The sequence below is a fragment of the Littorina saxatilis genome, linkage group LG4 (genome assembly GCF_037325665.1).
Source record: "Littorina saxatilis isolate snail1 linkage group LG4, US_GU_Lsax_2.0, whole genome shotgun sequence".
In the NCBI taxonomy this organism is placed as follows: Eukaryota; Metazoa; Mollusca; class Gastropoda; order Littorinimorpha; family Littorinidae; genus Littorina; species Littorina saxatilis.
Genome location: NC_090248.1, coordinates 63,317,732 through 63,342,267, shown reverse-complemented (window position 1 = coordinate 63,342,267; position 24,536 = coordinate 63,317,732). Strand labels below are relative to the sequence as shown.

The window sequence follows — 24,536 nt, the reverse complement described above, 5'->3', positions numbered from 1 at the left end:
ATAGCAACCACCTGTCTATAAAGACCATAGCAACCACCTGTCTATAAAGACCATAGCAACCACCTGTCTATAAAGACCATAGCAACCACCTGTCTAAAAAGAGACAGACATTATAAGTACTCACCCTGCACGCCAGAGCACGTATGCTATCAGCCTCAGTGATGGGTGTCTTCACTGACAGCAACTTCAGCAAAACCTGCACAAATCATCACACTCAATTCAGCAGTCAGAGCAAAATGCTACACGTCACCACGTCAGTTACTTTCTGTGAGAAATAAAATCCAGTTTTTCTGAGGAACACAAAGTTTGCAAGCCATTCCTGTCACAAGTACTAACACAAAACAAACAGTTCAGCAGCACAAGAGTTATGCAATAAGACGAATATACTGATTTCATGCGCAAGTTTTGATCAAGCAACTGCACTTTATTTGAAAACATCAGGGTAATGGTCAGCAATAATTTCCTGCAATTAACTTTTTTAAGATTTCACCTGTGCTTGCTTGTTTTGCTGATACTTGAAAAGATGCAACAAAAATATTTACCATGATGCCATTGTTGCTCTGAACTCGACTCCACAATCGACTCAACACATCCTCCCCGACCCTCACGTTGACCTTGCGCTTTGACCCTGACCCCATGTAGCGACCCACGCCACCCCCAAGCTGCACAAAAGAATATCAGTGTTATCAAATACATTTTGCTACTAAAATTATTAGTCATATTACACAACCTATGCTTACAGCATTTTCTTTCTTCTTTCTGCGCTTTGTGATGCTAAAATATTGCACATATCACACAGCCTAAGTACTCTCATTTTGTACAGCTTCTATCTGTAATACCAACAACAATGACTGGTCATCTATTTTGGTAATCAAGAAAATGCTTTTTGATTCAGTACAGCAAAGATGTTGGAAATTTGCTCAAGAGGGAGCGATTCAAAACTGTTCACTACGACAAAAACAGCAATGAAATGCACAGCTACGCTTTTGTGTAAAATGTAAAGGTGTGCTGGTTTTGGCCTCTGACCCGTTCTGACGGCCCACACACACAGTTGATGATGATGTTGAGAGCTCCCTTCTGCACCTCCGCGTCAGCCAGTATTTCTCCTTCCGCCAAGCCCGTCAGCACACTGTCATACAAAGAGTTTCAAGATAAAAACTTGTCACGAGGCCCAAAAAAACTAAACAATGTTTGTTTCTGATGACAAGGCCAACACATTTGTGGTGATAAGTTGCTAACAGTTTATTATAATTAAAAAAAAAATGATCGGTCCGGGAATCAGAGAGGGAGACAAACAGGGAGGGAGAGGGAGAGGGCGAGGTAGAGAGAGAGAGAGAGAGAGAGAGAGAGAGAGAGAGAGAGAGAGAGAGAGAGAGAGAGAGAGAGACAGAGAGAGACAAAGACAGAGAGAGAGAGAGAGAGAGAGAGAGAGAGAGAGAGAGAGAGAGAGAGAGAGAGAGAGAGAGAGAGAGAGAAAGAGAGAGACAGGGAGACAGGAAGGGAGAGAGATGGGTAAGAGACAGAGGGATGAACAGAGAGAGTATCGCGACAACCATCGTGTAAAACCAAATAGTGTTAACTCTACCTGATGGTGGGGGTTGTGACATCGTTCTCCAGCTTGATGTTGTTGAGTAGCAAGACCTGTGACTTGGGCGTCACTGTCAGCACGTGCAACACGTCCATGGCGTTCTTGATGGTCTCTGGCCTGAAGCACCATCAACACACGTTCAACATATCTACATGTCTTTCTTTGACTGCTTGATTGGCTGCTTGTTCTTGTGCTTGAAATTTCGTACCAACAACTGCATTTTAGCAACAAGAACGAACAGTTAATACAAAGGCTCAGAGAAACTGGAGCATTCTTCACTGTCTGAGGCCTGATGCATTGTCAATTTAAGTTCAAAATATCTAGACCCGTTTCTCTCTTTAATTGCTTCTTTAATTCTTATTAAGTACATTTGAATTTGGGAAGTCCTGATGAAGTAAAGTGTCACAATATAACAGCTTTTTCAGCACACAAACCTCATCCATCGCCCGTCACATCCACATTTACAAAAACACACAGATGTGTTGCCCAGTGTATGATACGCAGGAGAAGATATAGAAACAAACACACAGTCACATCAACAGACAGAGACAAAGCGACCAGACTGAACTAACTCTGTTGTACACACAGAGAAAAGACCACCCCCAACACTCACTTTCCAGGGTAGTTACCCCATCCGGGCGCCATAGCGATGAGCTGAACGAGCAGTGTGATGCCGCCGAGTTTGTGAAAGGTGTACTCTGGTATCCACTGGGATCTGACCGGCAAGAGTTCCATCAGCAGCTCTATGTTCTCCTGAACAACTTGTGGGGACAGCTTCATGGGCTGGGGAGAGAAACGCTGATGGTGAACGTAGGTATCACATTGTCATTTTGTTACCGCAATGCTTGGCGAGACATCACTGACCATGATCATAGATTGAATACTGTTTTCTTCGTCAATTAAACAGTGGCCAAAACATCGAACGCAGAAGAAGAAGAAGAAACAGTGGCCAAGACACAGACAGACTGTGATAATAGGTAGAACATTTTCATCCTTATTGATGAAATGAAATGACCAAAAATCGATAATATCCCTACAGCTTCACTGACCAAACTTTCTGCAAAACTGCAAACTGGTACACTCTTTTTATGATTTTCCTTTCTCTATCTTTTTCCTTTCTTTTGTGAACTCATTTGTATACACTTCATTGTGTTTGATGCTAATGGGCATGAAAGCTGAACCCAAGTAGCTTCTGGTTTGTCTTGGTTGAATTCTTTTCTAAATCAAAATGTTTCGTAAATATCCAGTAACATTGATCCTTTTATCTTGTAGGTGCAGTTGGCATTTACATTTCAATTCAGACCACTTCAACACCACAAGATCAGTCTCAGACATTAACTTTGAATGAAGCACACAAAACAATCATCCCTTACCTTGTAAGCTGGCAACTCATGCAGCGGGGAAGTGCCGTCGCTGCGAATGTGAGAGCGTCGAACCTCCTCTGCCTTGATCACCAAGTGTGCCTCAAAATATTTCTTCAATGCCCCGCATACGTGGCGCGCTGTCTGCCGCATGGCGAAGACCTGGTCGTCATTCAGGTCCTGGTCGCTCGATTCCACGTTGAGAATCTCCAGTGTGCTGATCTGAAAGGGACAAACAATAAAAATAATAAAAATGGAACAGTTATACATAGCACTTCCCCACAGCTCAAAGTGCTTTACAAGTTCAACAAACAGATGAAGCTTTATTGAATCTTGCTGCATGATGAGGCTGTTCAGCTCTATCTGCTGCATATATTTCTCCTTCAGTGTTAAAAACAGCTGACTGAATCTTAAAATAAGATAATTCTTCATTTAAATGATGAGCTTAACTCACTCGGGGCGGCCAGTTTTCTCCCTTGACTTTCCCTCCAGACGGGCCATTTGCATGGGTTAGGAAAAAATTCATAGTGAAAGAATGAATAAAGATAGACAGATGAATCGCTAATTTCACCTTCATCCACGTCAGATCCTTCAGTTTGAAGCATTTCAACAACTTCCAACGCCGTAAAACGCCTTGCATTGGGTCTACGAGACGAGCGTGACAACTGCGTGGAAGACGCCATTGTCTTGCTGTTTACCCTGACGCTGATCGTCGGTAGTTTCGCAAACCGGGTCACAATACAGACAAAGAAAGGGACAAGTGAATGCAGTTGCTTCCCTTGCACTGTGGAAAGACCACAGAACAAGCTAGCAACATTTAGTTCCGTACAAACTGCGTCACGATCGCCGCGCGAATTTTCGAAGTTCAGAAACGCTATAGCGTTCCGTCGTCAGGAACGCTATGGCGGACTCGGAACGCTATAGCGTTCCATCGCCCGGAGAGAGTTAAGTAGCCAAGCCACTGCGAAATAAGGCTGTCACAGCACATGGTTGTATGTCTTCTTCATCATTCTAGCGCTGAAACTCCCACAGTTTTTACATGTATGACAGTTTTTAACCCACAACGAAGGCAGCCATGCGCCGCATTTGGGGGAATGGTTGCATTTAAAAGGATGGTACTAAAAAGAAATGTAAAGTGCAGGAAATATGTTCTGTACAGAAAACAAACGCTTCTCAACACTGTGTACAAGAGGCAATGGCGCTGTGCTGTAACTCCCCCTTACCGTGTTGAAGAGCCTTCGCAGACCGTCACGCTGATCGAACAAGTCGAGCATGACGCGGAAGGGAAACACCTGACTGAAGAACATACAGGCGTGACAGCGACTGGAGTCATGAGAACACTCCATCAACCACATCATGTACCTGTCAACACACAACACACGCATCAGAGCACCCCTCTTCAACACATAACGGCGAGTACTCGCTTGTGTCTTCCGTACGAGCTTTGGACAATTTGTCAGTTAAGTTTATTTTCTGTATTATAAGTGTTCATTTGTATGTCCACTTGAAAGACCACTGGGTTGAAGATCAGTGACCGTAATGTTTTGTTTTGTCACAATTAAACGTTCCTATAACCTACCTTGCTTGTTTTTTGATTAGCGAGTACTGCATTTTTGGGGATCAAAATTAAGACTCTTTGTTTGATGATTGAAAAGGTGTGATCGACAAGAAGAAGAGGATTGAAAAGAAAAAACAGACTTCTGTTTGTCACATGCTACATGTATAAAACTGTATGGTGCTGTGTGGTTACAAGAGATCTTTAACCGCTGCATAGCTGTTCAAGAAATTATGAGGTGAGTAACAGGGTATGCCCGTTTCCATAAAGCAAAGGCAGGAGAGAACAGATTTCCATGTATTCTGTACTGCAGAGGGGTATGTTCCAAATATTTTATTAGAATGGCGATGTCTCACTCTTTTGAGCTTTCGCCTGCACCATCTTCATGCTCAGGGGACCACTAATGATATGCCTTGTTTCTGGCATTGGAAATGTACATGCATGCCTGGACTTTAGTAGTAAAAGTTTCTTTCTTTCTTTATTTGGTGTTTAACGTCGTTTTCAACCACGAAGGTTATATCGCGACGGGGAAAAGGGGGAGAGGGGATAGAGCCACTTGTTAATTGTTTCTTGTTCACAAAAGCACTAATCAAAACTTTGGTCCAGGGGCTTGCAACGTAGTACAATATATTACCTTACTGGGAGAATGCAAGTTTCCAGTACAAAGGACTTAACATTTCTTACATACTGCTTGACTAAAATCTTTACAAAAATTGACTATATTCCATACAAGAAACACTTAACAAGGGTAAAAGGAGAAACAGAATCCGTTAGTCGCCTCTTCAGGGATCGCGTTTACCGGTAATTTCCGGTATTTTACCGGTTAAGATTCGCCAATACCGGAAAAAAAAGTGGATGTCGGTCAGACGTACCGATTGTTATTTGGTTTGACCGGTAAAAAAAAGTAGTAATTACAAAAATCGTTTGTCAGTACGAGGGGGAGAGAGAGAGAGAGAGAGAGAGAGAGAGAGAGAGAGAGAGAGAGAGAGAGAGAGAGAGAGAGAGAGAGAGAGAGAGAGAGAGAGAGAGAGACTCAGACTCAGAACTTTATTACAAAAGGAGAGAGAGAGAGAGAGAGAGAGAGAGAGAGAGAGAGAGAGAGAGAGAGAGAGAGAGAGAGAGAGAGAGAAAGAGATTTGGATGGCTTGTTGTGACAGCGCTACAATGTTGCGATTATGTCTCCATTGATGACACTTGATGTCAAGGTGTCAAACATGACGTCAAAAATAACAAGGAGGCGAGCTCCGAAATGTCTTTCAGTACGATTGTGCCAGATCTAAAGTATTTGCTAGCAGATTATTTGAGCAATGTAGGTGATCAGGGAGCGGAGAAATCTTTCTTGTCGCCGAGAAAAAGATCTACACACACAGACATCAGACATCATACTTTTCGCGCCATTTCTTTCGGTTCCCGGTCCATCGTAAAATCTTTCAGTTTATGAGAAACTGAAAGACAATAAGGGACGGCGTCTAACTATAGCCGACATAGCATCATACCGGGAAATCACGTACTCACACCAGCTTAGATCTTTGTCTACATACAGTTGATTATTGTGAGGCGAAAGTGAAACTGTAACAGTAAGTAACTAGTGAGTAAGTCTTCCAGTTGCGTGATTATTATTTGCTTTCCTATTTTATTTCGGAAGTCTCTCTCTCTCTCTCTCTCTCTCTCTCTCTCTCTCTCTCTCTCACAGCGGCTGCTGATGTGTCACTGTCAAGTTGTGCGACAGTTGCTTTGAGGGGGGGGGGGGGGGGGTAGAAAAAACGTCCGCATATCACTGACATTGATTTAATGTATTGTAAGTCATTGTTTGTCTTTTACTGGTTGCCTTGGCAAGCTTACCGATTTTCGTGAGAACCTTGTAGCCAGCTCATGACGTCATACCGGTTTGAAAAATACCTAGCGCGATCACTGCTCTTACGACATGCTGGGGAGCATCGGGTAAATTCTTCCCCCTAACCCGCGGGGGGTAGTAGTAAAAGTAAACTGACTGATGTGTTTATTGTCAAACATTACACTTACCCCACCAAATCAGACAGCACATGATCAGGCAGCACGCACACCTGAAATAAATGTACAATAATTTCATACTATTTGGCTAATTTCATTACGTGTATCATTCTTTTTTCCATGCAGGAATAACAGGGGCAAAGTAAAATCTTACTTCTTAGAATGGATCACCTCTCTTGGAATCAATGTACATTCCCAAAAGTATTGCATGGGTGGGACTGAAAAATGTCATCAATCATTCTTACTGGAAATAAATCCCATAACATACTACAAACCCAACATTTCTACCAATAAAGGTTACACACCCTGAGCACAGCTTTGCAAGACATTGAACACTTGGTACTTACTGAAATCTCTGTACACTAAAAAGGTAGATATTACTGAAAAGTTAAAAAAAATTCTTAAATAAAGCAGAGCACTTTTTAAAATCTGATCAACAAAGGGAAGTAAGCGCTCAAAATGCAAAGGACATGTGTCATCGAGTGAGAGTGATGCGGAACCAGTCTCCTTGTCATGAGGACCAAAGTCGCTCGTTCATTTCTTCTTCTTCTTCTTCTGCGTTCGTGGGCTGAAACTCCCACGTACACTCGTGGTTTTTTTTTGGCACGAGTGGAATTGTACGTGTATGACCGTTTTTTACCCCGCCATTCAGGCAGCCATACGCCGTTTTCGGAGGAAGCATGCTGGTTATTTTCGTGTTTCTATAACCCACTGAACTCTGACATGGATTACAGGATCTTTTTCGTGCGCACTTGGTCTTGTGCTTGCGTGTACACACGGGGGTGTTCGGACACCGAGGAGAGTCTGCACACAAAGTTGACTCTGAGAAATAAATCTCTCACCGAACGTGGGGACGAACTCACGCTGACAGCGGCCAACTGGATACAAATCCAGCGCGCTACCGACTGAGCTACATCCCCGCCCCCTCGTTCATTTCAATGCTTGTTATTCTCTCGGGTGCCAGGAGACTGGTTGCGCATCTCTCAATTACTCTATTACACATGTATGCTTTCAGAGCGCTTACATCTGTTTGTTCATCAGACGGATAGTACTGGTACTTACCCGCTCCATGGCATCCTCAAAGTAGGAGAGGTAGTAGAGACAGAGGGCGACACCGGTAGCAGCGATGGAAGGACGGTAAATCTTCAGCAACCTTTGAACCCCCTCGCGCTGGAGGAACTCTATGGTAAACTTTTTGTGGCACAGCAGCGTGGCCAAATACTGAAAACGACACAATGAATGTTTGACAGGAACCTCTTGTGATGCACAAGTGTCAACAGATGCTGAGAAATCAATGCTGCATTCATGTTTAATACAGTGGTACCTGAGATGAAAGGATACCCTTGGGACTGGTAAAAGTTGCTTTTTGTGAGTCATTTTGACTTCTTAAACAACTGAATGACACTTTCCGTTGGTTGATTTCTTTTTCTGAATGAAATTAACCTTAGCTGGCATCTGTCGTTCTCATCCTTTTTTTCCTCTTCACGTACCTTCAGAGCTTCAAAAGCAAGTCGAACATCCGCGTTCTTGGTGAGATCGATGTAGAAGAAGATGAGATCCAATGCTCTGCCTTCAAACACACTGCTCAGTAACTGAAAAAGGACATTTACAGAATTAACACTTTTGAAAAAACATTTAGAGTTCTGAAAGACAAGGATCTTCTTCTTCTTCGTCGTTCACTATTTTGTGATTTGCGTGATGCAGCGCTTTTTGGCACCCAGGGGTTCCCGCATCTCCGACTTCGGCCTTGGACGTTGGTCAGGGGTCCCTCCCCTAGACCAATTGCCTTCCTGGGCTGTTGAGCTTGGTCTGCCCGTGGTTCTATTTCGGAGTTTTCCTTCTCCTAGACTGGTTACCTGCCAGGGTTGACGAGTCCAGTCTACCCGTTAAAGACAAGGATGATGACTTGGGCAGTTAGGGTAAGGGAGTTTTCATGGCACATGTTAATAACTCTCCAGATAAACGCAACTTGGGGAAGAAAGTGCAGTAACCAAACTGGTTCTATCATAATATCTTGTTCTTATCTGCTGCAGAATTTTAGGAACAGCTACTCTGCTAGCTCTTTTTCACACTTCCTGGATTCTCGTCTCTCACTCAGGCAGTACTTTTTATTTTCACCTCATTCTCTCAAGACCCATCTTTTCCTGTTTCATTTTCTACAACCAACCCCCACACTCATCCTCATCACCTTATAATTTCACCAAGCAGCCAAATACTGCAGAATGAGTAGTGCCTTTGCGCTGCTGCCGATTACAAGGAATACGAGGGAGGATAAATGAACTAATGACAAACACACAACCGCCACTCCCCCCCCCAAAAAAAACACTACCATTCATCCCTACACAGCACCCTCACCCTCCCAACACACACATCCTTACCTCCTGATAGTCCCCCATAGTTGCCAGATACTGCAACATGAGGCGAGCCTTCATGCTGTTGGTGAGCGGCGGTTTGAGGGAATAGCAACCGATGACGTACGGCGCCATCTCCTTCCAGCTGCTGTTGCTGGTGTCGGGGTCAAACACTGCACAGTACACAGGGACATCTTAATATGTAGAGTGAAATGACATGGTACACAGAGAGGCACCTTGATATGTAGAGTGAAATGACATGGTACACAGAGGGGCACCTTAATATGTAGAGTGAAATGACATGGTACACAGAGGGGCACCTTAATATGTAGAGTGAAATGACATGGTACACAGAGGGGCACCTTAATATGTAGAGTGAAATGACATGGTACACAGAGGGGCACCTTGATATGTAGAGTGAAATGACATGGTACACAGAGGGGCACCTTAATATGTAGAGTGAAATGACATGGTACACAGAGGGGCACCTTAATATGTAGAGTGAAATGACATGGTACACAGAGGGGCACCTTAATATGTAGAGTGAAATGACATGGTACACAGAGAGGCACCTTGATATGTAGAGTGAAATGACATGGTACACAGAGGGGCACCTTAATATGTAGAGTGAAATGACATGGTACACAGAGGGGCACCTTAATATGTAGAGTGAAATGACATGGTACACAGAGAGGCACCTTGATATGTAGAGTGAAATGACATGGTACACAGAGGGGCACCTTAATATGTAGAGTGAAATGACATGGTACACAGAGGGGCACCTTAATATGTAGAGTGAAATGACATGGTACACAGAGGGGCACCTTAATATGTAGAGTGAAATGACATGGTACACAGAGGGGCACCTTAATATGTAGAGTGAAATGACATGGTACACAGAGGGGCACCTTGATATGTAGAGTGAAATGACATGGTACACAGAGGGGCACCTTAATATGTAGAGTGAAATGACATGGTACACAGAGGGGCACCTTAATATGTAGAGTGAAATGACATGGTACACAGAGGGGCACCTTAATATGTAGAGTGAAATGACATGGTACACAGAGGCATCTTAATATGTAGAGTGAAATGACATGGTACACAGAGGGGCACCTTAATATGTAGAGTGAAATGACATGGTACACAGAGGGGCATCTTAATATGTAGAGTGAAATGACATGGTACACAGAGGGGCACCTTAATATGTAGAGTGAAATGACATGGTACACAGAGGGGCACCTTAATATGTAGAGTGAAATGACATGGTACACAGAGGGGCACCTTGATATGTAGAGTGAAATGACATGGTACACAAAAAGGCACCTTAATATGTAGAGTGAAATGACATGGTACACAGAGGGGCACCTTAATATGTAGAGTGAAATGACATGGTACACAGAGAGGCACCTTAATATGTAGAGTGAAATGACATGGTACACAGAGGGGCACCTTAATATGTAGAGTGAAATGACATGGTACACAGAGAGGCACCTTAATATGTAGAGTGAAATGACATGGTACACAGAGAGGCACCTTAATATGTAGAGTGAAATGACATGGTACACAGAGAGGCACCTTAATATGTAGAGTGAAATGACATGGTACACAGAGAGGCACCTTAATATGTAGAGTGAAATGACATGGTACACAGAGAGGCACCTTAATATGTAGAGTGAAATGACATGGTACACAGAGAGGCACCTTAATATGTAGAGTGAAATGACATGGTACACAGAGAGGCACCTTAATATGTAGAGTGAAATGACATGGTACACAGAGAGGCACCCTAATATGTAGAGTGAAATGACATGGTACACAGAGAGGCACCTTGATATGTAGAGTGAAATGACATGGTACACAGAGAGGCACCTTAATATGTAGAGTGAAATGACATGGTACACAGAGAGGCACCTTGATATGTAGAGTGAAATGACATGGTACACAGAGAGGCACCCTAATATGTAGAGTGAAATGACATGGTACACAGAGAGGCACCTTGATATGTAGAGTGAAATGACATGGTACACAGAGAGGCACCTTAATATGTAGAGTGAAATGACATGGTACACAGAGAGGCACCCTAATATGTAGAGTGATATGTAGAGTGAAATGACATGGTACACAGAGAGGCACCTTAATATGTAGAGTGAAATGACATGGTACACAGAGGGGCATCTTGATACCTAGAGTGAAACGACACGGCAGTATGGAATATTACGAGTACTCCAGGTGATGCTGGAAACATTCGTTTCACTTAGTTGGCATTTCCTGTCTCATTTTGTTCTCTCTCCACCCCTCGTCTGATACTTAAGACTTATACTTTAGTCCCTTGTTAAACTAGAAAACGGCGGCCTGAATGGCGGGGTAAAAATGGTCATACTCGTACAAAAACATGAGTGAACGTGGGAGTTTCAGCCCATGAATGAAGAAGAACTAGAAAAACAGAGAATTTTATGCTGCAGCATCAAAGTGACCATAAACTTGCAATAAACAACCCAAGCAACTGACCTCCTCCATAGCCGTCATGCCTCAGCCTTGTTCGTTTGCTGGCGCTGTAATCCATGGAATGAGCGGGTGACAGCGATCGCTTCAAACTGCTGCGATAGGATCCGTCTTCCAATGATCGTCCCGGAGATGCACCTGGGGGCCCTGCCACCCCTGACCTAGCCGGAGATCTAGACAAGGCCACAGCCTGTGCTAATGTTGGTGATGTCACTGTCGGTGACGTAACAGTCGGTGAAGTCACCGCTTCAGCCTGAGACAAAGAACTTGTGTTTACTGTTGGCACTGTCGGTGAAGTCACCGCTTCAGCCTGAGACAAAGAGCTTGTGTTCACCGTTGGCACTGTCGGTGAAGTCACCGCTTCAGCCTGAGACAAAGAGCTTGTGTTCACCGTTGGCACTGTCGGTGAAGTCACCGCTTCACTGAGAGACAAAGAGCTTGTGTTCACAGTTGATGAATCAGATGTCACCGCATTCTTTATCGGTGACTGGCCCTCTCCTCTTTCCTTGACATCAGCAAGGGTGGTATTAGCTGCAGTCGCATCACCGACACAGTTAGCTACCACCTTTGGAGTGCTGCTATTGTCGTGGGAAGCGACGGCAGCAAAGTGTCTGACGTCTGACTCAGCATCTGTCAGCCTTTTTCGCTTCATCTCTTCTCCCTCCTGGACTGCCCGCAACTCGTGCAGTCGTGCCAGTATGATGGGAACCTGCACAAGACAAGCATTGGATGCAGACACTATTGTTTGGAATACACACAAAGTGGAAGAAGTCTGGAGTGGATGGCTAAGTTAGCTACAATGTCCATGACACAAAATTCAAATGGCCACCAGAAACACTCATTGTCATACTGTATGGTGTAGGCATGTAAGTGTGCTCCCACACGTCCAGCATACTGACCATATGGCAATTGAGGAAGCTAGTCCAACCAACCAAACAAAAAATCCCCTGTTTTTAAAAGACACAGACAAAATATAAACACAGACACAACCTCGCTCACAGTCACATCATCATACCGTGGACCTACTTTTTAAGACTCCTCTGCTTTCTGAGGTTTTCTGTTCACAACCTCTGTAAATTTACCCCCATTTTAAGACTCCCTCCTTTTCCAGACCTGATTTTCTAAGATATGTGGAGGTCTTAAAAGGGGGGTTGCACTGTACTAGTAAATGTACCGTACTTCTTAATACACTGCACAAAATCCAGCTGAAGCAAAGACCTGCCCCATTGGCAAAGACACAGTGAAAAACCTCAACTTACCAAACCCACGTTGGCGTCTTTGTGGGCGTGAGCAACATCCTGAATATCCATGGCGCCACCTAGCAGCCCTGTGGCGTAAGATCTCAGTGGTTCCTCAGCCTCTCTGGCCCACGTCAGCAGACGTTCCACCAAGCCATCCTGCAACCAAGTGTCTGATTATGTCACGGCACCACAGATAATAGATACATGATGTGCTCATATATATATATTTGTGTCAGTGGAATTACTGTACCGTATTTTCCGGGTCATAAGGCGCGACTTTTTTCCTCGAGTTTGACCCCTGTGCCTTGTATAACGAAGCGCCTAATCCGTGTATGAAATACAAAAACAAAACAAAAACAAGAAGGGCAAAGCCCATACGACTCACATGCTTGACATCAAATAACTAAACCTAGCAATGACATCATACACTAAGAACTGCTTTACACATTTTTCCTACCAAAATACATGTGACCTTGACCCAAGGTCAAGGTCATCCAAGGTCATGCAACACAAAGCTGTTAATTCAAGACATAGGAAGTACAATGGTGCTTATTGGCCCTTTCTACCATGAGATATGGTCACTTTTAGTGGTTCACTACCTTATTTTGGTCACATTTCATAAGGGTCAAAGTGACCTTGACCTTGATCATATGTGACCAAATGTGTCTCATGATGAAAGCATAACATGTGCCCCACATAATTTTTAAGTTTGAAACAGTTATCTTCCATAGTTCAGGGTCAAGGTCACTTCAAAATATGTATACAATCCAACTTTGAAGAGCTCCTGTGACCTTGACCTTGAAGCAAGGTAAACCAAACTGGTATCAAAAGATGGGGCTTACTTTGCCCTATATATCATATATAGGTGAGGTATTCAATCTCAAAAACTTCAGAGAAAATGGGAAAAATGTGAAAAATACCTGTTTTTTAGACAACATTTATGGCCCCTGCGACCTTGACCTTGAAGCAAGGTCAAGATGCTATGTATGTTTTTTGGGGCCTTGTCATCATACACCATCTTGCCAAATTTGATACTGATAGACTGAATAGTGTCCAAGAAATATCCAACGTTAAAGTTTTCCGGACGGCCGGCCGGCCGGCCGGCCGGACGGACGGCCGGCCGGACGGACGGACGACTCGGGTGAGTACATAGACTCACTTTTGCTTCGCATGTGAGTCAAAAACAAAAAAATGGGGGAAAAATCATCGGGAACAAAACGTGATAAGAACTCGCCTCCATCTCGAATACCGGTAGTCGTTTTTTTAAATTCCGTGAGCACTTGTTTACACAACTCACACTGATCGTCACATTTCTCAGCAGTTTGATTTCATGACACACCCTCACACAGTAACCATGCCGAAGACGAAGCGACTTGCTTACGATGCAGAATACAAGTTGAAAGCGATCGAACTTGCTGAGGGAAAAGGACAAAGGACTTTGCCTAAGTTGAGGTGACTGAAATTTCTAGCAACAGGTGCTAGAATCCCGGACGAGCCCCGAACTTTTTCAATTTTGGTGCGCCCTATCGGCCCCCTGCGCCCAATGGGTGACTGGATTAAAAAAATTTTTTAAAAGAAGGGGATGCGCCTTATGCGCTGTAACGCCTTGTAACCCTAAAAATACGGTACTGTGCATGTGGGTTTCAAGACAAGCCTAGGTAGATTACTGTGACAATGTGAGGGCATGTCTTCCAGGTACAAAAACTTCGGACAGGTACTGAGGCAGGAAAGAAACAATTGGACAAAAATACAGACTGAAGAAGCATATGTATGCAATCACAGGTATATGATCTTACAAGTTAGTAACCCCCTTTCTTGTCCCCGTTGATGCCCTTTTTTTTAGCGGTTTACTTCCCTTTAACTTATAAACTGACCATAGGGTGCCATCATACAAGAAGAAATCTTCAAAATATCCAAAACCGTTTGGAGTTCTGGGTAGGGAAATCCTTATGTGAAATGACGTCAGGGCCCGTTGGCGACTGGTCAATGCATTTTGATGCTGGATTTGAAGTGTTATTATTTTATGTTATTATTTGAGAGAGAGAACTCGAACACTTTATTACCGAGGGATGATAGCATTAGAGAGAGAGAGAGAGAGAGAGAGAGAGAGAGAGAGAGAGAGAGAGAGAGAGAGAGAGAGAGAGAGAGAGAGAGAGAGAGAATCAGCCAGATAGCTGCTGTAAAAGAGAGACTAGGGTAAAATGACAAACAAATGAACATGAAATTGTAATTGTAAACACATTCAGTACTCATTGCCACAGTCAGAGAGATGTGAAATAAACCTGGAGTACATCAAGTCACTGACCGTCTCCTGGAAAACCACTGAGGTTTCCACGCCTGGCAACACATCCAGCAAGAGACGACACGATGCCGTGTGTAGGGCGGTCTGTTCGTTGACACGCCCACCCATCAAGTACTCGTTTACAACCTGTGTACAAACTCTTTGTCAATCATAACAATATCAACATTGCATTAGCACAAACTTAAAAACAAACAAAAAATATTCTCATTTTTCCCCCTTCAAAAGACACCCAGTATTGACTTGTAAGCCCATGGCTGTTTGGGAGGTCCACTAGAGTTAACAGTGCATTATTTGACCACCACTACTTTATTTTCATCGTTATTCAAAATGACATAATTATTACTCTTCATTTTTCATGTTAATTAAACTTGAAAACAATTCCACTGATGTGAGATCATACAGTACGTATACATGTGTACGTAAACTGATTCCGTCATATTGTGACTTGAGCGAGACAGAGTTAAACAATGACTAAAAAACATCTGCATTTATAAATTATAATGAGTACTGTCACCGATACTGAAATACATGTACATATCTGATGATTATCACTATAGTACTTCTTCAGGGATCATAAGAAAGTTGCAAAATGCTTAAAGTGCAACCGCCCTTTTAAAAACCCTTGATTTAATCATTTATGCGTGTACACACATTTGAAGACCTTGCTTTTTCAGACTTCTGTTGATAACCTCTTAAAATTAACCCCCATTATAAGGTTCCCTCCCTTTTAAGACCTGGATATCTCAGATCTTTGGAGGTCTTAAACATGGGGCTCCATTGTAATATAATGACAGGAAATGACGGGCTGACCTTTGTCATCAACTCTTCGTGTCTGAAGAGAGTCTTCATCAGCTGACCCAGCACACACTGTGGACTGGAACGCCCTGCAAAATGTATTTTCTTGAGTTATAACACCTGCTGCTTCATTAATATGCTCAGACAAGCAGCCATGACATATTTCAAAAGTCATGCACCTCCTCTAGTCACAACTATAAGCATTATTAGATAGGATATATTATATATTCATGCATAAATTCCAGACTTCACAATGTAGTTCTCATCTCAGGCGTCAGTATCTGGTCACCGACGCAATTTGTCTGATGCAGTGGTATGACCCCTGGCTGGTCGACCATCCGATCGATGTGTAACAATGTTTTTTCAACCTGAAGATTCTGGCCTATTCCTTTTACATTCCAGGTTCAACTGACTTATTGCCTGCTAAGTCCAAGTCGACCAGGGAACACTAGCACTGATTATACATGCAATATGAATGGACTCATATCAAGAGATTTGCACAGCCTGACAGGTAATGCAAAGTGTAAAAGAAAACGTTTACCTGGATGACGATCATCCATGGGGTCAGGGTCCATTTTGAAGTAGGCCTCTGTCTCTCTCTCAAACACCTCACACAATCTGTGTAACAAAATCAAGCTATGGGTTAATACAGGGTTAACATAGCCCAAAGAATGTGAATTAGAATGTAAGCAAAACAGTCCACCATATTATTTTAGGACAAAACTAAATTGTATTTAAAAGGACCTTATTTCATTGACCCATCTTAGGCCCCCCAAAAAATCAATGTTTCCGGTTCCCTGCCCAATCTAATTTTTTTCCTCCCACCCTAGAACTTTTATTTTCGACCCTTTGAAAATGTAGGACAGAACTCGATTTTACAGAACTTTACAAGGAAATGTCTCAGACCTCCACGGAACACAACTCGCACAAGTTCCGGCTCATAAAAAAAACACCATTTATTTGGGTCAAAACAACAACAAATAAACAAAAAACGTACATTCACAACAAAAAAATGTAACATGTTTTTTTTAATATACCCATCATTTTTGTTTGGTGCCTTGTCATTGGAAGCAAACATTTATTTTTGAATGGCCTTATTTCTAAATCAGTAACATTTTTATATTCACATCAGAGCGCCTGGATTATTTTATGATGATCGATGCCAGGTCAACAACAAAATGTTCAGTATAAAGCCTTCACACTTACGGTTACTACCAGATACCACTCACAGGTGAAAGTGAAACTAATCAACTAATTCAGGAAGGGAAGATTTTGACTGCAATAGACAAATGTTGGAGATAACTCTGTCGGGTTTATATGGGTTGTGAAAGAGTGAGTATCCATGCCTTTCCTAGGAGTAGGACAAACTTAATATATATATGGCCCAAAGTCAGAATAGGTGTCCATTTTTGTGACATACAAAATCAATTTTAAAAATGAACATTTTCTTTGTTTTGAAAATAGAGATGTATTTTAGAGCATAAATACGCAAGGAACAGCTATGATTTAAGAAAACTCATGTTTGATCACTTCACAGATTCAGGTTTAAAAGTTTGCAGGAGTTCATAACTTCACACCGTCACAAAATTTAGACTTGTTAAATCATTGTAGCTACATGTATTGGGTCTGTTTTAGACATCTGAGCAAATTGCTACAGCAAATTACTTTGCATTTCAAGCAAGTTAAACTTGTTTTGGCCACGCATGATGCAGATGTGAACTCCATTAATGGGAAGTTCATAACTTCACATAATTTACTTTTATTGGTATAATAAATTTAATTTATACAGGCAGGAAACAATTTGTTTTGTTTTTTAATCTGAAAAGGGTGAGCTGGAACATGAAGGTAATTTTTGAAGATGAAGTGTGGAGAAGATTTTTTGGTTATCTGTATTATTTATAGAAATTAATATTGTCACAATTTTTTCACAGCAAATATTGGCATAAGTTATCATTAAATCTACAATTTTGCTGTTTTTGTGCAAAATGTGCTTGAAAAGTACCATCAAAAGGATTTCAATACACCAAAATGTTTGTCTGACTCAAAGAGTTGGCAGAAACTGAAAGTTATTTTAGAATGTCCTAGGAGTTCATAACTTCACACCGTGACATCACAAACTATGGCTAATTCAAACCAAAGTAAGAAAGTGCATATGTCATCTTATTTTCTCTCCAGCTACTCTTTGTAATCAACATACAACTAAGTAATAAAAGTAAAACATTTGTGAAAACAAACGATAACAAAAATCAAAAATGTGAGCATGCGCATAACTTCACAAGAATTTTTGTTATGTTGGTCTCTAGTACAGTTACAGTATAATATATTTGCAAAACAATGACAAACTGAGAACACAGAGTTATAGTATAGGCTAAAGCTGCACTTATATTACAAAATCAGATTTTAATTGCCAAAATAAAACAAATTGTTTGAAACTTGTGAAAGTTCATAACTTCACATCAATCACACATTTATACTAAAATAACTAACTAAAGTCTCTTGCAAATAATTCTAAACAACTTAATGATTTACTTAACCAAACTCAGTCATGAAAACTGTTACCGAAATCATTATTTAGTTAGTGTTTATGTCAGCTGACTGTGTGTTCATAACTTCACATCATTTATTTAACTGAAAAGCTACGTACTAAAATCTGCTGGTAAATTAAAATAAAAATGACATCAAACTGTAACAGCCTACTCTGGAGAAGAGCAGCACATCATTTGAGGTAGTGATTTAGTGTAGTAAATTAATTATTGTGTATAAATCATACTCATGGCATGTGTTCATAACTTCACACCGTGGGGCTGAGGGTCAGTTGATGTGAAGTTATGTACACCGTGCAGTCAACCCAGATTCATGCTGGAATTATCAAAATGTAATTTTGAGGGTTGATATTCAGAAAACTTCTTACAAAATGTCCAGATAAAGTCAAATGTACTCTTTTGCTATTAACAAGGCATTATTTTAAACACGCCCTTGAAAAATGAGCTTGAGTTATGTGAAGTTATGAACTTCATGACAAAACGGCTAAGTACTTCAGAAAGAAACAGTCAGCAGCCAGTAGATTCTTTTTGTGATGAAAATCATGGTACAGTGTAATTTGGAAACTGAAAATAGTCATTTTACATATATTTTGGGTTTTGACATGAGTTAGTAACTCTCACATAAAAATAGTGCGCAAGACACAGAGAAAATGGCTAACTAAAGCATACTGCTTGACTTTAGTGACAAAAATTGCTTAGTATCTAAATCTAATGTACTTTTATATGCAAAATTGCTGTTCCACTACAACCTTAACTTTCATGGCTAGCATTTAAGGACAAAAAACACTCTCAGTGGAGATAGTAGGAAAGTTCATAACTTTCTCACAAGAATTTTTTATTTCTCAATTACTCAAACACCAATGAATGAACTTGATGCAAACTTTCAGTGTGACTGCTGCTAGTGGATCCAAATGCATTACAAAGCTAGGTGTTCCCCAACCAGTCAATTTACTCTTTTTATAAGGCAAAAGGTTGGAAAGTTCATAACTCTTTTTTCACAAGAAAATCTGCACGTAAACTTCAAACTACTTTTGAACATGCAAAAACAAGTCAAACAACCCTTTTTATGTTTTATACCTCTGCAAAACATACTGTAAAATACTTTTTTACAAAAATATATCAGGTTTCAATCTTTAATTATTATTTAGAGCTGATCAGTGAACAAAAATGAAGTCTTACGGAAATAGTTATGAACTTTCTGTGAAATTTTGTCTCCCCATTTTCTGCAGGCTCACTGACAAAATTCAAAAACTTTGCTTTGTCAAAGGTACATTTGAGTTTTACTGGCTCAGTGAAAAGTCATTCATGACATTCTGTCCCATAAATATGACAGAGTAGACCATGTTTCAATATGCTGTAAGGTCATGTCACAAAAAATGGCCAAAATGTAGTGCTGCTGACTTCAGATAATGGCGACATTTTCATTAAAAACAACAACTGAGCACACAATGTTTCTCTAGGTGTGTACTTCATACTTTTTTTTACAAGTCTCATTAATCTTTACAAGGATTTTATTTTTCTTTGATGTACAAATCAGGTTAGAACCAAGGTTGCACAGCTATTTCAGCTGTGGACACCATTTCAGACTTAAGGCCATATATGAGACACACCCCCTCTCTTATGACTGGCCTGTAATGTCACGTGGGAAAGTTTCCCCACGTGACATTATACACCAGTCACTAGCGAGGGGGTGTGCCTTCCACACGTGTACAGGAACCACAAGTCGTAAGTTTGTTCGAGGAAAAGCAAGGGCGTGCACTCACTCTTTTCCGACCAAGTAATCAGTTATTTCCAAATATCATCTATTGAAGCCTCTGAATTTGCATAACAAATCAATTAAATTGTGAGTTGCAGAGTGATCTTATTTCCACGTGGTTTGGAAGGAGAACATTTTAGTGCGGCCATTTCATCTAAAGGTGAATATGCATACCAGCGCTCATTGGTCTAAAACATATGTAAATATTGTGCAGCAAAGGGAAGCTACCCACGGGAAAATAATCATCGAATATCCTGTTATTAACCAATGAGCGCTGGTATGCATATTCGGTGCGGATGCATGAGTTTGACGCCAAGTGGAAGTTTGCGGCTCGCAAACGAAGATTCGTCCAAATGATGGTTAATAACCAGTATTGGCGTTAACCGGTAATTACCGGTATTTTACCTGTTGAAATGAGAAAATACCGGACAATAATTGGCTGCCGGTATAACCTACCGGTTGATTTTTAGAACTACCGGTTTTTTCGCTGGTAAAACAACAAAACCAGCACTTTGAGTTGGACTCTTACTGGTTCGAATGACCAGCCTACCTTTTTTTCTGGATAGTTTTCATCATAAAAGTTTGTGTACCAGTTTGACAAAATATTAGCGCCATTACTGATAACAACCTGCAAGGGACAGAAACTGAAAATTAAAGGTACATACAGTTCAAACAATCATTCAACTGTATTTATTTGACCTTAGGCCTAAAAAAAAATTAGGTGTGGTTACGGTAACCCGACCTACCCTATTTTTAGGGGCCGATCCTATAACTTTTTATTACATTTGTCCAAAAAAAAAAAAATTAAAAATAAAAACGAGTGCAAAAAACGCAATGAAAGCGAAAGCGCCCGTGTCACACACTTATTTCCCTGTCAAGTAGGTTTAATTTGTACACATTAGAAAAAAAAGTTAAAAAAAAAAAAGTGATTGCCTACCTTCCTACCCTATTTTTTTTGGCTATGTTACCGTAACCACACCTATTTTTTTTTGTGGCCTTACACAGACTGTAGGAAGAGGCAAACCGTCTTGAACAATATTTTTCCCCAGGAAGCGACTCCAAGAACACAGAAGACTCGAAGGTGAGTGACGTACCTTATAGTCTTTCAGTGATAGTAGTAGTCCACATGGACGATACCTTCCGCCTGTGATCTGACCGAGACCTTTCTTTCTTTATTTGGTGTTTAACGTCGTTTTCAACCACGAAGGTTATATCGCGACGGGGGAAGGGGGGAGATGGGATAGAGCCACTTGTCAATTGTTTCTTGTTCACAAAAGCACTAATCAAAAATTTGCTCCAGGGGCTTGCAACGTAGTACAATGTATTACCTTACTGGGAGAATGCAAGTTTCCAGTATGACTGAGACCTGATGATATGAATCGGACAGTTGACTGATGTCCGACGCCTAACGACATCCCTGCAGCTGATATGCTTTTCTCTCTCATAATAACTGCACCTCTTGAAATTGGTGGGGAAGCAGTCAGTCTTGAGTTAATGATGCAGAATCCCGCCTGACGTCCTACCGATAACACCCTAAAAGTAACCGCATTCGCAATTAGACTCACCTGTTGAGACGCGGCACAATGTCCCCATCTCTTTCTGCACCTTGTCTCCATTCATCAAGAATGCTGTTCACCTCCGCATGAGAGTCGAGCGCCGATGTCGAATACATGATGATCTCTTTTTCCAACAGAGACGATCAGTATTGCCCGACGATTGCCTCACTGGCAAAACAACGTGCAAAACTGACCTCTCGCTGACTAAAGTTTACCGCTACTTTCTAGCCACTCTGCTGCGTGAATGGGATTCAAACTGGAAAGGAAAGTGGCTTCAACTGACCAGGCGGCGACTTGATACAAATAACACTGACAAATCTACCCAAAGGAGACAAGAATTGCACAAAAACAAGACATCAGACAAAACAGCTGTGCGCCGCCATGTTCAAACTCAATCCGTTACTTGTTCCGCAGTTACGTAAAAAATAGTTTCGCACTTACTATTAAAAGTACATCATAAATCTGTGTTTATGAGAATGATAGATACAATAAAATGGTTTAAGAACATCTGGAATGAGTGATGCCTAATAAAACAAACAGAAGTAACAGAAATACGAATTTATTATTTGTTTAATTCAAGGGACGGAACTGTAGTTATGGCAGAAAACGAAAGTACAATTATTACTTCCCTTGGTATAGTGCCTCAAAGCGAGTTTTGTATCTCAAACTTGTTTACCAAAAACGAAAAAACCCACCAACACAATACCGTTTTAGTACAAGAACAATTGTATTCTTCTTCTTCTGCGTTCGTGGGCTGAAACTCCCACGTACACTCGTGTTTTTGCACGAGTGGAATTTTACGTGTATGACCGTTTTTACCCCGCCATTTAGGCAGCCATACGCCGCTTTCGGAGGAAGCATGCTGGGTATTTTCGTGTTTCTATAACCCACCGAACTCTGACATGGATTACAGGATCTTTTTCGTGCGCACTTGGTCTTGTGCTTGCGTGTACACACGAAGGGGGATAAGCCACTAGCAGGTCTGCACATAAGTTGACCTGGGAGATCGGAAAAATCTCCACACTTAACCCACCAGGCGGCCGCGGCCGGGATTCGAACCCTCGACCTTCCGCTTTGGAGGCCGACGTCTTACCACCACGCCACAGCGCCCGTCAACAATTGTATTTATATTCATAATATTTTGGTTGTATCCTTAACGAAGAGGTAATCGCAAATCAAGATGTGCTCGGAAAAACAAATAGCTGACTTACAAAATTGCCATTTCTTGTGCCTATTGTTAAATCTCTACCCAAAAATAATGAGATAGAGGAGAGATTTGTTGAAGTAAATAGGTAATTGATGTTGGACAAATTGAATGTAGTGTTATACTACTCAGGATCACATGTTCATTTAGTCTGCTTAGGTCTTCTTTATAGGAATATTGATATGAGTGGGTGCAATTACATACGTTTAGCTGTGAGTGTGACATAATAGGTTGGAATATAGCTCATTAGCCATTCGCAAGCTTTGTGTGGGCAGAATAAACTAGAAGTAGCTTGTGTGATTCACTGTTGAGAGGTCTTTCCAGGGCACGTCAGGGCTCATGCAAAGCTTACCGCTTCTTTATCCTTTATTTTTGGTTCAGTCCCTTCACACACACACACACACTTCACGAGTTGAACTTGTATGTCTCCGTTATCATGGCCATTAATTGTATCATCATGCTGAGAATTCAAGCAGCTCAAGTACCAGTGGTGAACACACACATGCACGCATACGCACGCACACACACACACATTGGCAAACAGGCACACACACTGACAAACAGGCACACACACTGGCAAACAGGCACACACACTGACAAACAGGCACACACACAGACACACATGCACACACGCACACACTGGCAAACAGGCACACACACAGACTGACACACACACACAAATTATATACACAATCAGCCTGTACATATGTTTCTAACAATATGAACTTTTATTGCAGATAGATCACAATTCTCAACATCTTTTTTTTGAACATCATTTTATCTAACAGCTGACTTACACCACAAGAAAAGAGTTTGTTTCAGGAGAACAGATGTGTATTCATATCAACCATTGAACAAAAGACGGTTAAACGTCCCTATAACCAATAATCAATTAACAAGAACGTTTAGTTTACGTCATGTTTAATACTAGACAAAACAAAACATTCACAAATGAGTCAATCTGATGGTCTTTGTACCAGACAGACATAGAAATAGAAATGTGATAATAAAAGAACTTAGTTGAGTAGGTGTCGAGGTATAAGTACAAATGTAGTAGCATTTTTTAGGGGGCGTTTTTGGTCTTCATTACTATTTATATGTCCATCCACTACAAAGATCATTGGGTTGAAATACTAGTGAAAGTTTTGTTTCGTCTATTTATATTTAAACATTCCATAAACTAACCATTTTTGTATTTCTTATTCAGAAATCAATGTGTACGCTATCGTTTTCAGAAACACTATTGCTTCCAACGTTGAATCCATCACTATCACAAAAATTGAAAAGAGAGATGGAGTCAAACCTGCCCTTGCAACAACTTCTCAATGACGTTCACCTGCTCTCAACACCGCCCCAAATGACTATCCCCCCCACCCCACCGAGTTTTTTCCCTGTCTAATTCACCTTTCCATAGCGTCCATCTGTCTAGTATAACAATTTTAGTGGAACCGCCCTTTTAAGACCCCCACCCGCCCCCTTTTTAAAGCCTTGCTTTTTCAGATTTTCTCTTCATAACCTCTGTACATTGACCCCCGTTGTAAGACCGGAATCTCTCAGATTTGTTGAGGTCTTAAATGGGGGTTCCACTGTACTTTCAGTCGGTCCCTTCGCTGGTGGTTATAGACAGGTTCCACTGGATCCTCATATAAAATTGCACTTCCCTCCACACTCCTACATTAAGAAACACACTAAAAATACTGTTAGCAAAACAAAATAAAATTAAAACACATTTCCCAGCGACAACATTTGCAGGAAATTCTACTGGAACA

At 41.4% G+C, this 24,536-nt stretch overlaps 1 protein-coding gene across 1 annotated transcript in view; it reads right to left on the bottom strand.

Moving 5' to 3' along the window:
* Positions 1-21,953, bottom strand: part of LOC138965343 (DDB1- and CUL4-associated factor 1-like) — a gene marked incomplete in the record, with an annotated part of 73,097 nt that extends 51,144 nt beyond the window's left edge. The window contains 17 exon segments of the mRNA XM_070337480.1: positions 125-196; positions 543-662; positions 1,027-1,129; positions 1,586-1,705; positions 2,202-2,371; positions 2,962-3,171; positions 4,173-4,311; positions 6,527-6,567; positions 7,577-7,735; positions 8,005-8,106; positions 8,893-9,038; positions 11,377-12,079; positions 12,630-12,767; positions 14,917-15,039; positions 15,724-15,797; positions 16,250-16,326; positions 21,573-21,953. Coding sequence (XP_070193581.1) covers positions 125-196; positions 543-662; positions 1,027-1,129; positions 1,586-1,705; positions 2,202-2,371; positions 2,962-3,171; positions 4,173-4,311; positions 6,527-6,567; positions 7,577-7,735; positions 8,005-8,106; positions 8,893-9,038; positions 11,377-12,079; positions 12,630-12,767; positions 14,917-15,039; positions 15,724-15,797; positions 16,250-16,326; positions 21,573-21,679 — 2,604 coding nt within the window.
* Between the last annotated feature and the right edge of the window lie 2,583 nt (positions 21,954-24,536).